General features: G+C 40.7%; 1 protein-coding gene across 1 annotated transcript in view; it reads left to right on the forward strand.

Moving 5' to 3' along the window:
• PLEKHM3 (pleckstrin homology domain containing M3) overlaps positions 1 to 17,411 on the forward strand; it is a 77,740-nt gene that overhangs the window by 37,064 nt on the left and 23,265 nt on the right. The window contains exon 5 of the mRNA XM_084523051.1: positions 4,933 to 4,996. Within this exon, the coding sequence (XP_084379177.1) occupies positions 4,933 to 4,996 (64 nt within the window). The remainder of the gene's footprint in view (positions 1 to 4,932; positions 4,997 to 17,411) is intronic.

Below are 17,411 nucleotides of genomic sequence, written 5' to 3' on the forward strand. Positions count from 1 at the left end.
CAGCTGGTGCAGTAGCTTAAAAGTAAGTTGTTGGTGGTGTAAGTTGCAGTGCCAGGATATGAACTGTGCTGGCTGAGGAAATGGACTTGGTATCTGTGGTGCTGTGCCAGCTCTGGGTGTGGCAGCTTCCTGCAAAGGGGTGGAGAGGACATCTGACTATGGCTGTGTGCTAGACCAGTGCATCTGCATCTCCCGTGAGTCAGAGCTCAGTCATACAATTCTCAACCTGGTCAAACAAGACACTCCTGGCTGGCACATGAAATTGTGGTGCCAGCTTCCCCTTCCCTCCCCGCCCCCGTCACCATTTTTAACAGGCTTTGTGGTACAAGAGACTTGATTGTGCCCACCTGCCAGCTAACTTGATTTCTTTTGATTGTGGTGCAAAAAGAAGAGTTCGCTTTGCTTATCACGTTTGTACTTTGGTTATAGTGTCAGGCTCGGGCAGATTAATTGGTTGTAGCCTTAGCAGAGCTGTCAGGGTATTTAACCCATCGGAGAAAAATTACCCAAGCTGATGATAAACAGGTTTTAAATGCAGAGCAATTACTTAGTGCTAACAAAGCACCATGACTACACACTTTGTCCAAATGCAAAAAGCAAAGTCTTATCAGTGATTCTGTTTGCAGGAGGACACTAAAAGATAACCTTTGTTTGTGCAAATACTTACCTGATAAGATCTTCTGAAAGGGAACGGATGAAATTTCTGGCTCTATCTTGCCTGAAGGTTGTGCTTTAGACTACAATGTATATCAAACAAGAAAAAATAATCACAAACTGAGAATGTTGAATTCTCTGTTTTAGTCGGACCCAGAGTCTCAGATGGTGGGTTTCTTTCCTGCTCGCATAGATTGCTGTCTTTCTAGCACACTCCAATAAAGCAATTTAGAGACCTTTAGCCATTAGGACTTTGGATTTCATTGTTTATGGGAGTTGGCAAAGCTAAAGGGCTGGTTAGCATTGAACTTAGTTTGTTCACTGCAGACTTAAATCTGACTGGTAGCCAGGGTTTACAGCACAGCAGTTGTGTGACTCACAACTGTTCTGTTCTGCATCAATGATGAAACTGGGCTGGGAGTTTCCAGACCTTGTGAAAGCTTAGGAGGTGCTTTTAGTGGGACGTGTGCTCGATACCATTTGCCTCTCAGGGGTCACAGGTCACATTCTGAAGCATCACAAGTTTGAGTTTTTATTGTGATGAGTCCTAACATCTTGCATTTGACCTCTGCCTAGCTCACTCCAGTTTTTTTTCTGTGCTTTAAGATTTGACTGAAAGGACACTGTTTATTGAATGCTTCTAACTGACCAACTTAAAAAAAATCCAGTTCCTTATAGAGCATCAATCAAAAGATTTACAAAACTGACATCTTTTATTTTGCTTTTAAATGACTTATCAGAGGTTTCCCATTTGGTGTTTGTAAAGGACCTTTATATCAAGAGGAAAACTTAGAGCACCAAATGCAAGCACATGTTTTAGTCTTTTTGGATAAAGGCCTTAAATTAGCACTAGCATGTTCAAAGCTCCTTCTCATGCAAAAAGTAAGGATATATTTTCTAGTGAATTGTTTATAAGTGTAGTTATCCCAGCTTGCTCTGCAGTCTATGTTATTTTTTTTAGATAAAAAAGTGTTTTTAAGTTGATTTGATTGCCGTGTAGTACTTTGTCCAGATGCTAATGCAGTAGCACAGTGGTTGTGAGAACCCTGTCTTACCTGCTGTGCTCTGTCTTTGGTTTCCTATGGCTGGTTTCAATCGCTATTAGCAGAGGGTGGAGATGGCAAAGACTTCAAGTTCCTACCAGCTACATAAGAAAAGGTGTCTTGAATCAAGAAGCAAGAGACATTGAATTATTCCTGTGTACCCCTACTGAAAAATATTTTATATACACCATCACTGCAGGAGTTTCAGAGAACCTGTATGAACAGGCAAGGCAGTAGAAACCAGGTGGTGTTCATTTTCTTGTTCACTGGACTGCTTAGTCTGCATGGATTTCCTGCCCCAACTGATTTACTTCTGGTTTATAATGTGCTTTTTTTTTTTTTTTTTTTTTTTTAATATATATGCATTTGAGCCTGATATGCTGCTGCCTTTTGTGCTCTTGCTCCCCACCCACTAGAGGCTGATAACACTGGTGATAAGCAGATCCATTTTGGGAAGGTGGCTTCACGAGTTCTGCACAGGGACTAGTCCAGTTGCTTCATGACAAATTTTGCAAGCGCTGTTATTGATGCAAGTTCTAGCTGCTCAGCTGTTTTTCTGTGGCCCACCGCAACCAAAAAATTGTAATTTTTGAGTCAATAAAAGGACTGCAAATCTGAAGCCCCTTACTTACTAAGGGTCTTTTTATGCCTCAGTTTCCATAGCAATGAAATAGGTGCTCCTCTCACTGGAGTGCCATCCGTCTGTGTGTGTCTGTGCCTTACATAAGCCTGGGCAGGCGGTGCCGACTTCTTTTCCTGGAAATAGATTTAGAAGGGAGGAGGAATATTGGATGCGGGGTCTGCAGAACTGCTACTGCAAGCTAACATCTTTCAGGGCCAGAGAGGAGGATACAGGGAGAGCAAGACTGTCAGCAGGGACTGTGCTGGCTGAGACCTCCGTGACAAAGGTGGTTGCCTGGTCCTGGGTTTGCTCTTCATCGGTGCACTTTTTAGGAGTTAGAACTGGCGGCAGATAAAATGCAGTCCTTGAAGGCAGGGGAACGTGATATTAGTCATTGATATTAGTCATTTACAGTTTCTGCCTTATAGGCTATTCAGGCTACAGACTTTCTGTAGCCTGAAAAAGGAAATCTTTCATTAGCTAATTATTTTCCTTAATGGTGCTGCAAGGGCGTCAGCAAATAATAGAGTTCCTGGCAAAGCTACCATGCTGTTTCGTGCCTGCCTGTGTGATCAGGGGAGAATGATGGGGAAATTTTAATGAGATAAATTCTATCAGAGCTGAAAAATGCTAATAGCTTCAAAATGCTGTTCAAAGTTGACTCCTTAGCAATCAATTTTAATAATTTTCTATGTGCAAATGAGGAAGCTCAATGTCACATGTTGTCTGATACCTGGGTTTTGACTGTTTTCTAGCTGTCTTTGACATTGTGCCAAATGTATTGTGAAGGCGTGATGCAGCAGAGCTAATGCAACACAATCACCTCTAATGGAGCAATGGCATAGTGTACGGAACTGAAGGGGGAAAATGCAGTATCCCAGTGAGACTGCAGCTGAGAATTGGGTGGGTAGGGCAGATGTGCTTGGTGAGTCAGAAGGAGCAAGGGCATAGTGTTGCTCCAGAAGAGTGCCATGAAATTGGCAGCGCCCAGTTGTCAGTGCCTTGCTTGCACGACTCTTCCTCTCCCAGCCTGATAAAGCTTAGGTTTTTTCAAAAGTACAAAAAGGAGGATGGGGCTTTGCACCACTCACCTTAACAGCAGTGAAAAGTCCCTCTGAGACAACTTTGAAAGCATCAGCTTAAAATAGTTAAGAAAACTGCTAAGAGCAGAATGAACCAGGTTGCTTCCATTATTTCCTAGATGCAGTGTTTTGTCGAACATTGCAGTTGATATTATTGGCCCTGCTGATCTGTGGTTTAGCTAATTAATGTTGTCCCAGCTTCTAAATTTTTTTGATATCCTCTGCAGTTTCTCATTAATCTCATATTATCATCATATAAGTTCAAATCAACCCTTCAGTATCGTAAGGTGTTTTAGTACCTGTCCAGTAGTCTATCTATTCATTCAGTTCTACCTTTACAAACTGATGTTCGTCAAAGCTTTGTTCATATGTTTAGTGAGATCATGAATTTTGTTTGTTTTACCTTGAAACTGCATGATGGTAATATAGGAACTGAATTCACAGTTTCTCCTTTAAGCAACATGGATTGTAAAATAGTTGCTCATCTTTACATACTGTTGTTTTTTTTTTTTTTTTTTTTTTTTTCCCTAGGACTGATGTGATTCTCTTCTCTGTAGGATACCAGAGCATGGTGCTAAGTTTGTTCTATGCAGGTGGAGAAAAAAAAACAAACAAACAAAAAAAACTGTTTGGCTGGTTGTGTCTCTGTGTGTTTACACAAAGACAGACATTTTAGTTAGATGCACTTTCTCTCTTCCCAGTATCTTTATGGCAGATGCATAGGTTTTCATAAACTTTTCTTGCTAATATACATTTAACTTTACAAAGTCCATTTTTCTCTATAATTTTACTTTAACCCTGTTGTTCATTGTACTGCAAATCATCCTAAGGACATCTCTTCTTTATTCGAGTTTCCATAATTTAGCTTTACAGCACAGGTATGTCAGAAGATAATCAATGGTGTTGCCTGAAACTGTGTTTTATGTAAGGAAAATACATATTTGTCACACAGAGCATTATGAAATCTATACCAATACAGATTTTCTGTATACAAAATGGAATTGATATCAGTAAACTAGATGTTGAACTAAAATCTGCATGTACATGTTTCCCAATGTATTTATTTCAGTTTAAAAAAAAAAAAAAGAAAGAAAACCACAAAACAAAACAGAGATTGCACTTGATGCTGAGTTACAGCTTTTTAAGAGGCCAGGAATCTTTGGCTAAAACCCATCAGAAATACTTATAATGTGTACCTTGAATTACTTGTTATTACTGGGTTAATTCTTTAAAAGAAACACCTTCTGTGCTCTGGACGACCTTTTGACAACTGGAAATGTGGTGGTACGTGCTTACCTACAGTTGCCCCTGCATGACATTCATTTTCATTGTGGAAATTGTGGAGTTGTTGTGTCCTTGAGGAATGTTGAATAGTTGCTGATGGTTCGAGGAATGCAATTCCAGTTTCTGACAAGCTCCTTCTCTAATATTGTTCTGCAGTCTTTTGGGGAAGAGAGGAAATCTTTGAGTTTCCCAGTCAAAAAGCCATCCTTTGGAAGCATGTCAGTGCATCCACTCTTCTCTTTTTCAGGATCTTTCCCAGAGAGTATCTTCTCCAGCAAATCCATCTTTATTCTCTGGCAGACCTCCAGCAGGTAAGTTTCTTCAACTAATTCTACTTTTCTCTTACTAAATATCTTCAATGCTGACTGTACATTCTTCCTTCTAGCTAACCAAAACATAAGTAGCCTTACTTCCAAGCCATCTCAGGTTTATGGTTTGGTATAAAAATGGGTTAATGGTGCCATCACTTAGTGTTGAAAGAGTAAAAACCTAGAGCTGCAATGTTGAAATGGGGCTGGAAAGAGCTTGTGAAAGAAAACTGTGGGCTGCAAACAGAACATTGCTGGGAGAAATGTTTATCTGAGCAGTGAAGGCTTGTCTAAGGCTCGACCTTAGACAAGTAGTGACAAGTAGTATTTACTTTTTTGCTTGAAAGAATTGTTCTTCAGGAATTTGGGTTTGTACAGTCCCTGGTGCAACATGCTTATTAACTAAGTCTGTTAGGCATACAAAAATTAAAAAAGAAAAAGAAAAAGCTCAACAAGTATGCTACACAAAGTTACACCACACAATGCTGGTGTGACAGACATGGCCATGGAAGAGAGAATGTGCCAGCAAAAATGTCTCTTTGTGTTGGTGTTGATTGAGCTAAGTGAACACCTTGCAATGTATCTGCCTGAACAGCGGTTTTATCGCATACGAGATTAAACAAGAAGAATTTGGCAAAAAGAGCTGAAAAGAAAGGAAAGAGAATTCAGGGTGAACGTGCTGCAGTACTTAGATGCACAGTGAAGGAAGCAAGGAGGTAAGATGTGCTAGCTGACCTAGGCACCATCTGTGTTCACACTCTCATGCTATTGTCAATAAGTAAAACACTTAATTTTAAGCTTCTTCCACTGATGTTTTCCTTGTCCAACCATGTCTTTTCTGTAGGGTAGCAGGCAGCATAGTCAGGTCAGGATGTTCACTTGACACCTTAAGCTGAGGTAGTTCAGATTTCTCTCAGAACTGGAAGCTACAGAACCACAGGAAAAAAATGGCTTTTGTTGGCTAGTGAAGTGACAGAACGGAAATGATTCCATATATAAAATAAAAATCTGAGGTCTAAAACACTTTCCACATCTTTTCAGCATGTTCTGCTATCTCATCTCTAATAATCAAGCCATGAAATAGCAAGCTACTTAACTCCAGAGCTGCAGTCTCCCTGGTGGGCCTGTCTATTAGCCTCCAGTGCTTTGTAAGCTGCATAATCAGTTCCTAACATTGGTAGTAGATGTTTTAGAAGCAATCAGCAGCTTATCAAGCACCCTGTGGGAGGGAAGAAGGGAGGGTAGAAGTCACAATTCATCCATTGATTTAGCAGTTCCATTTAGCATGTTTCTTTGTGTTTGTGTGTTTGCAAGACACCTTCTCTTCCCCCGAGGGCCCCAGCCCCAAATTTATCATATTTAGAGGCAGTATAATTTGATTACCATTTCTGCTGGGGTTGGTTAAATTGGATTTACCTTTTAATCTAGCCATATCCTTGTTGTCAGCCTAGGGAGGGTTTTCCACATTTCAGAGGCTCCAAGTTTGAAATTGGATTGCCTGTTTTTGTCAAAGTGTAACCAGATTGGAAGGGGGTGGAGGGCCCTGGTAGGATAATGTATCCCACAGCCAAAGAAACACTAGCACCCTTAAAAGGCACTGCGATCTCCCCAGTTTTCCCTGTACCACTGCTTTTTCCTGATTGCTCATCATTTTCCACTGGCCTGCAGTTTGGGTGTTTTTTAATCCTAAAAGTTTCTCCTCTTTTTGATTCTTCTACTGCCTATTTCTTCATATCCATGGGCTGCTTTTGCACTGTATCCTGCTGTCATGTATATTGTGTGTGTTTAGGGAATTAACTAAAAGGTTTATTAAAGATTAATGGAAAGATAAGACATGGTGAGTGAATTAGAAAAGCAGAGAGGGGTAATCTTGCAGATATAAGCAACCTTTACCCTGGTTAGTCACAGCTCAATTCTGATTTGTTTCCAAGCCAAGTACTCTTTAAAGATCCTAGAAAATGAGGAATCATTTTCTACCAAGCAACTGGATTTTAGAAATGTTCTGTAAATGTCTCTTCTCAGGTGGAAAAAAAAAATAAAATGCCTGTTAGCCACAAGATGAAGCAGCATACAATACTATTTTAAAAAGAAATGCAATTTAAACCTCTTTCCAAGTTCAACAAATCTCCATGCCTAGACCTAATGGGTGTGGCTGAATAGACATTTGAGGTATCTGATGATCTTAGGGATGGTTGTCACTTGGATCAATTTGGAGAGGGCTCTGTTGGAGAAGACCTACATTGAGGTTCAAAGGAAAGGGGGAAAAAATTATACAAAATGTCATTAGTTGTGGAAACTTGCTAAACTTTCAGTGAGAAGGTACTTTTCCTTATAGTGCTCACGTGAGTAATGTGTCCTGCATCACCATTGAGCCTTCCATTAAAATGCTGTTGCTCCTCTGTTAGCTAGTTTATCCAGAGTTATTCCAGGCAACGAAAGCTTTAAGAAGGACAACCTCTACTTGTTACGAAGCAAGTATTCACTTTTGCAATTACTGTTTTAAGCATACGTTGTACACTGGAAAAAATAATTCCTCTTATTCATGTGCTGTATAGTTCCTGATGATACAGTCAAAGTCAAGGGTAGCATCACCATGAACTTAGTGGAGGTGTGAACTTGTTCTCTGCTGCTATTACTCATGTCCACTGTTTTTGTGGACATGTGGACACAGGTCATGCAAGTTGGAGTTCAAAATAGCTATTAATTTTCTGTGACTGTGGAACTGCTTTATAAAAACTAATAGCTTTTACGCCGGTAAACATTGGTTTGTATAGAAGCTGACTTAGACAAGAATCTTGCATTTCGTAGGAAAAATGATTCTTGCTACTTAACTAGATTCTAGATTAACAGGAGCTTTATGAGTAACAGACTTGAAGTAGCTATTGTGACAAGCTTGACATTCAGGTGCTTAATCCACACAGAACAATTAATATCTTGCCTGGATTTTATGTTAAATAGCAGTATATACAAGTGTGCAAAGATTAATTCAGTGGTGTTCTTTTCTGTAGAAACACTCTTAATTGTGGAAATTATTTCATCCTGATTGCACTACCTTGAAAACATACGGTAAAATAAAAAGGAGCAATGTAACAGCAAAAATAACTGGATGTCAAGGATGGAAATGTTGAGTGAGATAGGAGATTTAAAAAGATGACAGTCTGAAGATTTGTTTACATGTGAACACTCAGGAAAAAATGTTTGTAGAGACAAACTATGGGAATTTTAAATTATCAGTTGAACTATATTTAACCGCTGTAAACACTGTTATTCAAAACACTGTTCAAAATATAAGTGGCTTTTCTCTGGTTTACATCCATTTACTTTGGAAGCAACGTGAGCTAAATTGTATTAAAGCCATTTTCATTGTTAATTTTTATATCCATACAGGGGTGTAATGAAATGGATTTAATTTATCCATTTTTACATTGTAGATAATAACCATTAACATTTAATTAAAACATCCATTTAATTCAGATCAACTTTCCTGACTATCTACCTGTAGATGAACCTACAGACAGTGTGCAGAACCATGGAGAGAAAGGGTAAACAGGACAGCCCCATTCTCACGGTGCTATAGCACAGGTCATATAGTGAATATGAGATATGCATAAAAATCCTTAATGGAAGTTCTTCTTTGAGGAACACACAGTGAGCATGAGGAACTTAATGCCATAGTAATATTACTGAGGCCAGAAGTTTATCATATTTGAGAGGATTAAGTATCCATAATGAGAATGTCCACAGTTACACTACACAAAATAAAGAGATTATAAGGTTTCAGAATAGACACATTACTTACTGAGGGGATTAGGGAGATGTGTTCCCTATTGACAGACAGATCAATGATTTCATCTTCCTCTGACACATTTAGTACTGATTACAGCACCTGATAGGATTTTTGACTACATGAAAAATTGGTTTAGCAGAAGCATTCCCAATTTGAAAATCTTAATTTATACATGTAATGTTTCCTAAAAGAAATGGGGGAAAGAAGAATGAACTTCAAGTGAAGCGTAAGTTGCACCTAATTTGAGCCTGTTACATCGTTAGACCAGGATTAAGAAGCCTTAGAAAAACAAAGTGGTTAGGGCTGGTTCACTTTTCCAAGCTTTTAATCCTTCCTGTACTTTTTTCATACCTCCTTTTCCAGTGGCAAATATGTCCTCTCTGTATTTTCCTAGGCTGAGATGGAGGCAATTGGAGATGGTCTGTCTAGCATTTTTGCTGGTGCAAAAAACTTTTGCAGGTGCAAAAAGTTCAGGTTGATTTAGACAACCTGTTTCATGAGTCCTGACAATATTAAAGACTGCGAAGAGATACGGGAATTTTGCTCTTGACTTGCGTGGTGGTTTTTTTTTTTTTCATATTTAAAACTTGTTTTCTGATCATTTGGTCCTCGTACAGTCACTGGGAAGTGCTTGGCTTTGATTTAAAACATACTGCATGATGACTTCCAGATCCATCAGTGGTGTTGTCCTTGCTCAGCAGTATTCTTTTCTTTACTCATAAAACACTCCCCCAAGTAGATATATGCAAACTGCACGATCCTCATTTGATGGGAGGTGCTGCTGGCATTATAATTGGCTTTCTAATTTCCTCTTGTCTTTACTTTTGTATTTGAGTACTGAGGTATAAAAGAATCAGAGACCTTTCTCAATGGACTCTGAATGATACTAACCCTCACTGAGGATGTGAGTTCGTCACAGAGTACTGTGCTAGGACATACTTACCAAAAAAAATCTCACTCTTTGTTTTCTTGTTAGGAGCCAGGTCTGTGCTACAAACTTCTGGTAACACAGCAGTGTCTGTCAGGGAAGTGACGGGATGTGGCATCTATCCCACGTTCTTGTGCTGGTGAAAGCCAGTGGTGTGCATGTGGCTATACGGACTGACAAAGCTCAATTTTGGCTAAAATACTTTGGACTTGGTCTAAGGTTAGAAGTGTTACTGGCATAGGTGCGTGATAAAAGCAAACAAAACCAACACAACACATACTCTTAATGGATATTGCTGTACCTGTACAAGCATTAGTGCAAACTCAATTACATAAATAAGAAGGTCTCTTGCTGGCATCATTTGTTTCATTCAGTGAATCAATATAAGCTGTATCAGCTTAAACATTTATTTACCAAAGAGGTTTACCCATGTAGCTGTACTAGCAGATCCTTTTAAGTTTAGACAAGCCCTTATTTTGCTTGAGGGGCAGGAGGTGGCAGATGAGAAGGAGAATTAGAGTTTTGGCAGGCCTGGCTGTGAAATCCTGCTGAGATGGCTGAAAATTTGTCTGTCACAATTTTCTGCAGGAGTTCACTGAGCTCAGCAAGGGCAGCAAAATGCAAGGCACCTCTTTCATAGCTGCCACAGTTCACCATCCAGCATGGTAGTGAAAACATTGATTTACATCTCCAACCTCACAGGCAAGCTGTTGACACGGTCATGTGGGACAGGTGCAAGTCCTGAGATGCGTTACTATCAGTATTTAGCTGACCACAGGATGGGAGGAAGACAATCCTCAAAGTAGAACTGGTTTAAAGCAGTAATGGGTTTTAACTTATGTGTCAGGTACAGCCCCTGCTCTTAAATATTTGCTGGGGTGGAGACAGAGACAGATGTTTGTGTGGGGAGGTGAGAAACATACACATGGGTCAAGTTCATCTGCACATTGGTCCAGTTCTCAGCCTAAGGCACAGGAGATCTGGACTCTCTTCACAGCTCTGTTGCAGGCTTTCTCGGAGACAGAGGACAAGTCATTTGTAATGGGACTAAGGTAAAATGGGTCCCACTTTACTATGTGTATATTTAAAACAGTCATCCAGGACATGATAAAAGTCAAAGTAAGGAAAGCAGCATTTTGGAGAGATAGTCCTTCTCACCTATTTTAAATGTATTTTAGGAGGGAAGCAGCCTGCTTCTCTGTTGCAAGTGAAGGGGGCTGGGGGTGACCAGTTAGTTCAGATATAAGTCTTAAGAGTCAGTTGTTGGCATTACAGCAAATGCGTTATGCAGTTTAAATGTGTGAAGGTTGTGAAGCACTTAGTTCTGTGCAAATGAATGCATCTTGGACCCCCTTATGGCAAGGGGGTTGGAACTAGATGATCTTTAAGGTCCTTTCCAACCCAGGCCATTCTATGATGGGACCATAACAGCGTAATGTTAGTAGCTATCTTTATATCCTTTTGTTAAGTCCTGTGTAATTACAACTGTGGTAGTTGCATTAACAGAAAACTATGGAAGTAATTCTAGGATGGGAAAAGATACACGACATGTATTTTCATAAATATTAAAAGGTCTGATACCAAAACAGCAACTAAACAGTTTGTATACTTCGCTGTGGCTCCTTTATCACTCATTTCTGTCACTCCCTGGAGTATGCTAGCACTGAGATGTCTTTCGGCAGAACAGGAAACTCTTCAGGTTAGCTGATATTCCAGGTGTGTGTATAATTCCCCAAACTGCTGACAGCTCACCTTCCAATTAGTGGTAATGGCAAGGATTTTACTGGTGTTTCCTTTTTACCACAGCTCTGCTGGGGAAAGGAGTTGTTGTCATTGAGAATGGCTCATGGTCATGTGGAGAACACAGCAGAGCCGGCCAGGAGTGTTTTGGCAGGTGGCAGCCAGGAAGACAAGTTCATCTGAGTTTAATTAGATGTGCTAAAGTCTTGGAGAAGTGTGGAGATATAGCAAGTTTGTTAATAAATGCTTTTAACAGCAGGACTGGGTTTGCATCTGCTCGAAACCAGAGTTTTCAACAGGCCTTGTTAAATACATGTGGTGCTTTTCCACATGAATATGAAACCTGGGCCACTTCTGGTGGGTGTAGCTTTCTAGTGTGAAACTGTTTAAAACAGCTCAGCAGTGGTGCCAGTGGGTCACAAGAGCTTCTGAGATCTGAAGAGATCATCTAAAGTTTTTTGAGCCCCCCAAGTTAATATTGCTACTATCTTCAGTAGTAATATAAGCTACCCCTTTTCTACTACTTCATGCTAACCATGATTTTTTTTTTCTTTGTTGTTGTGCATCATGAAAGGCCCAGAACTGGAGATCAGGGTTAGCTGTGTGAAAAGCTGGGTGCTAACCTCATTGCTGTACTTCCCATACAATGTCTGTTCAGGAGAGGCAGCTGGCCATCTCCCAGGACTTAACATCCCAAGAAACAGAATTTCCCAAAGAAACAAAATAGTGTCTCAGGATTACCTGCTTGGATCAAAAAGGGGTTAAAAAAAATATCTAAATATACTTTGCTCTCACAGAGTTTTTTTCAGAGTAACCCTAGCCATTTTCCTGGTATGTTGCTTTCTTGCTCTAAAGCCCAAAGCGGACTCCTCCTTAAAATGCACCGATCCAGTCCTGTGCAAAGTAGAAGCGTTTCTACCTTTGTGATGTCACTCATGAAATAATGTCTTACTCAGTAGGCATGTAGATTAAGTTAATGTCTCAGCATGCAATTGCCTGCTTAGTCTTAAAACAGAGAGAGAGAGAGAAAGGAGTACATAGGCTCTCTGCCTGAATGCATATTTACTTGTGTGAGTATACAGAGTCGCATACAGTTTTTAAGCTGAGGAAAGTGCTTTCTGTTCTCTACCAGCCAAATTCCTGCTACTCTTTCAACCTTGTTTGATTAAAATAGCCTTTAACCTTTGCTTGAATACCTGTTTCTTAAAACAACCTATAATTCATCCCTGCGACAAGATTAGGAGAACTCAGGGTGTGACACAATTGACATGTAGCTGCCTGGAAACCTTGGGGGAAGGAGAAAGGAGGGAAGAGGACTAAAATGCCATGAGTGCAAAGACAGAATCTGCAGGGCCAAAGTCTCTTTACAGGGCTGGTTGTAGAGCCGACACCAGTGATTTTCCAGTGTATTGCTTATACTGAGACAATTCTGGCTTTCCCACTTGTGTCAGCTCGAACTGGGAGATCCACTGAATTTTCAAGCTTTTCTTCCTTTCCATGAGAGAAGTGGGGGAGGGCTTGGAGAGACCTTGTCATCCTCTCTGCCTCCTGCTATAAATTCACTTGGACTGAAGGATAAACCCTGAATATATACCCAGTTTGTTCCTCCCCCCCCAGCCAATGTAAATCCGTCTTTGCTTGTACCCCCTGTCTCTAGGTGTGCTTGCCAGAGATTAACAGCATTTGCTCTTGAAATTGTTTTTATTTTCCTCTTCCCCATACCTCAAAGAGTTACAGTGGCTTACTTGTGGTATATCACTTTAACGCAAAATTAAAGTGCAGCATTTTAAGTGGTCCCTTTCGGAAGGACTGTGAGTAGCAAATGTCTCTGCCCTCAGCGTGGACTGCCAGTGCAGGGAGGTCAAAAAGAGTCAGTGATTTCTGTTTATTCACATTCTCACTCATTTCTGCTGTGGTTTGATTTGTTTGGGTTTTGTTTTTTGTTTTTTTCCTCACAGTGTTTATCCCCAGGTTTCCTTTCGGGATGTTCTCTGCCCTGTGTGGGCGATGAGTTAGCACGGCACAATGCGTGGCTGCGCAATGTCGCTTTGTCTGTGTCAAGGCCAGCAGTGGCAAAATGGCGGCAGGTGTGTCAGAGCCAGCACCTTTCACTGGTGTCAGCAGCTGGCGAACAGAGTCCCTGGCCTCACCTGCTCCCATCCACCTTGCTACCACTTGTACCTCTGGCCGAACAGGCCCGTGGGACAGCCAGGGATCTGCAAAGGCTGCAAAGGGAAAAGAAAAGGTAGGGTGGAATCATTCTTTGTGTTGGGAGCTAGGGTTGTGGCCCTTAGCGTGGCCACAGTGAAAAAAAAAAGAGTGCTTTCAGTCTTTCAGTTAACCCAGATCAGTCAAGCTGCATCTGTCCTCCACCAAAGCACCACATTTCCCCTCCCCATGTAGCTGGTCAGCCCCTGTTGTGTTCAGCACAAACACAAGCAGGGCCTAAGTACAGAGCTGTGCTTTCCTAAGTTACTGTTGTGATCTGTTTTTATTTCTTTTACAGCAGCATGTAGTGACTCTGGTTTGCATGCACACAAATATTAAGAAATCATTCTTCCCTTAAGTCACCTGCAATTTAAATAAACAAGGCAAGCAATCTGAAATAGGTGACTGGAAGTCAGAGTGGAGCAAGGAAAAGCAGATCAGACCAGTATATTGCATAAAAGATGGGGCAGAGCTGAGATCTGATAACTGCCTCTCTGGGGCTTTTGCCTCATGGTCATCCTTCCTCCTTCCATTTCCCTTTCCTCTGAACTGAAGATTAATTGTGCATTGAAATTGTAACAAGAATTCACAGAGTTAAGAATCTGTTGAACGGAAGGGAAAAAATCCTCAAGGAAATGAACAGTCCAGGAGCATTGTCTGTTCCCTAGATGTAAATGACTAGGAACTTCCCAGCCAGGGAATGTGTTTTCCCTTTCTCTGCTCTGCAGTTTGCATTATCCTTAGCTAAGCATATTTTAGCACTTGTCTCCAAGTCAATGTTTTCACGCCAGGAATTCTGACCCTGCTGAAATCTGTCACAGGGTGGAGATTCCATTTTACCCTTTGCATTTTAATGTCTGATCTCCACGTGTAAAATACCTGCCTGTTCTGCAATTAGCAGATAGATTAGGCAACCTTTGTAGCCTTCCTGCACCCTGTTCTGCTTGTGCTTTTCCACATGTGCAACAGAGATCACTTGTGAGAGAAGTGAATTCAACAGAAAATGCTTTCTGAAACGTATTGCGCAATGTAAGGATAGGAGATAGAGCGTGAAGCAAAGTTTACTGCAGCAAAAGAGATCTTTTTCTTAGGAAAAGCTTTCTAGATGTTGCGAGCACTGGAGAGTTGGGGAATCGCTGTGACAAGAAGTTTTTAAGCAAGTCTGTTGGTTGGGCTGTAGGCTGAGGGATAAACTGGAGGTTTCTTGAGGTGTTTTATCCAGCCTAATTTTCTTAAATCATTAATAGTTCTTTCAAAATAATACTTCTCATCTGTCCTGGAGGTGAAGAAAGATTGCTGGGTGTTTGGTCTTCCTCCACAGAACTCCCATCAGTAGAACTTGGAGGGTGGTGGGCAAAGTGATGAAGCTAAGCCAGCCTGTTCAGAAGGAGTTTTTTTTTTCCTTTTCATTCAGTGCAGGAAGTACATTCTCAGTGATACTCCAAAGTCCAGGCATAGCTGAAGCTTACCTCTGAGCTTGTTAGTGATTGGCTTGGCTGGATTCAAACCAGCTGTTTCCAGTGTTAGAAAGAAAACTACCAGGAGGAGGCAGAAGCCATGAATTCAGAAGGTGGTGGAGAGCTGTGTACTGTTGTTGACTGCTCCTTCAGATAGCTTCCTTCTTCCCAGCATGTTTATGACACTAATCCCAGTAATTAAAAGGACTTTCTAACCCCTCCATGTATACGATTGGGAGTGGTGAATGAACTTCATGTCTACTACCCCTTCTGTTTTCTCAGTGCCTCTTGGCCTTTTCATGTCTCTCCTGCATTGCGTAAGTGCCTCCTAGCAAATTTTGTCCGTATCTCAGACAGAGGCAAGTGTGTCTGGCCTTGAGAAATAATCATAAATTTTATTCTGTCAGGAAAAGAGGCTGGGACAATCCAGTTGAGATTTGAACCTATAGTTCAAGGTGTTCTAGGGATTTCATATCACTTAACCCATCCCCTCCAGGCATCACTTGTGTCTGACATGTAAATCAGACTGGAGGAAGAAGTGGAACGGATTGCTGGAGCTCCAGAGGAGGGTTATGAGGCAAACCTGTGTCTTTAAAGAGAGGGCCTTCCAATAAATCTTATCTGCAGAGAAATACACCAGCCTCTACATAAGTAGTTAATGTTACTGCTTCAGTGTAGGCTTATAAAACAGCTTTATCACCTCTATGACGATAATGATTAACGAGCTGATTTACAAGGGTGGGGTCACAAAGCCATATGGCAAATTTAGCTTGTCTCACAGTGGCAGCGAGATCTGAGTGTTACAGTGTTTTCACCACTTTACTTGGAATATTTAACCCTGGTGGAAGCACTCTGTAAGCAGCACAGTAGCAGCAGATACTCCTCTAGAAGAATAATAACCAGGGCTTCCTCCTATGCTTCTTGTACCTGAGAAAACTACAGGTCCAGTTCTAAGAGTTCAGGAGAGTTGGGGGGCATTTCTACTTCCCTTTTCAGTGTTTTCTCCCTGACCACTTAGCCACAGTGAAGTGACTGTTCCTTGACAGGCTGTGACACATTGGCTGATCCTTGTGTCCAAGCTCACAGAATATTACAGAATCTTACAGATGTGTGGTTTCCCTTCTTTCTCAAACACTGTGGAAATCCTTTGTTAAAATATCCTGTACTTGTTGATTCTCCATTAACTTAGATATTAACAAAAGTTTTTGTTTTGTTTTGTTTTTGGTTTTGTTTTTTGTTTTTGTTTGTTTTTAACAATGTACAATTTTAATTTCGTTATCATATGTTGGAAACTACTTAGACTAAAAAATTTAAACAGTTACTTTAATACTGGAACTCTTGGTGTGGTCTAACAAACCCTAACACTTTTCAGAATTTGGACTTCTTGGGCCTTTGCAGTGTTACATACCAAGCACAACAGAGTATCTGAAAGCTCAGCAAGCTATATCCCCTCTATCACCTGTCTTGACAATCTTTATGTAGGTGATTGAAGATTCCTATGATCTCTGTGCTATGTAAGCATTTACTGCATTTTTTTTAAAGTAGTTGGTAGATAAATGCACAGACAGGGTAGGAGGTTTGATGACCCTTGCAGAAATGCACAATATACAGACTCCTGCAGGGATGGAGGTCTTCCTCCTTACCTGTTACTTCTTAGCTAGCATAGCTGAAAGGTGCCCTGCCCTCAAAGCAAACACACACTTCCCTGAGAAATATCTGAAAACTGTACTGTTTTTTTCTCTCCTGTCCGGAAAGTTTATCACGTGACTGATAGACTTCAGTGACGATTTATGCGGTGATGATGCAAGAGTTGGGTATTTCTGTGGTCCTAGACTAGTAAGTGGGCAGAAGGCTATGGAGGCATTACTTGAAGTGATAGTGGCTTAGAGATGACTTATTTTTCTTTATGTTCTTTTTCTTTCTTCTCTCCCCTCCCTGCCTCTAGTTCCCCTTAAAGCTTTCTTATATTACCTCTTTGGGAATAAAACAGCCTGAGTTTGGAGGGGACTTCCATCCTTATTTCATCTAATCCATGTTTGATTGCTTTCCTGTGACACCCAGTCAGAGGCTGCTATTACGTCTTCTCTAATTTGAATAACTGTCACTCATGGAGTAGAAGAAACTCTTACAAATAATTTTGCAATAGACCTTTTTGGATGTATTTTTTATCTTGTTCTGTTTTCCAAAGTTCAAAAACTAAGTTTAGTTTGCCATCTTTCTGAGTTAGAAGGACTCTAAACACAGAAGAGATCTGCCACCGTACTGTGGCCATCCACTTTTCCAGTTTGTTTTTTAACT

The sequence above is a fragment of the Aythya ferina genome (assembly GCF_964211825.1).
Source record: "Aythya ferina genome assembly, chromosome: 6".
In the NCBI taxonomy this organism is placed as follows: domain Eukaryota; kingdom Metazoa; phylum Chordata; class Aves; order Anseriformes; family Anatidae; genus Aythya; species Aythya ferina.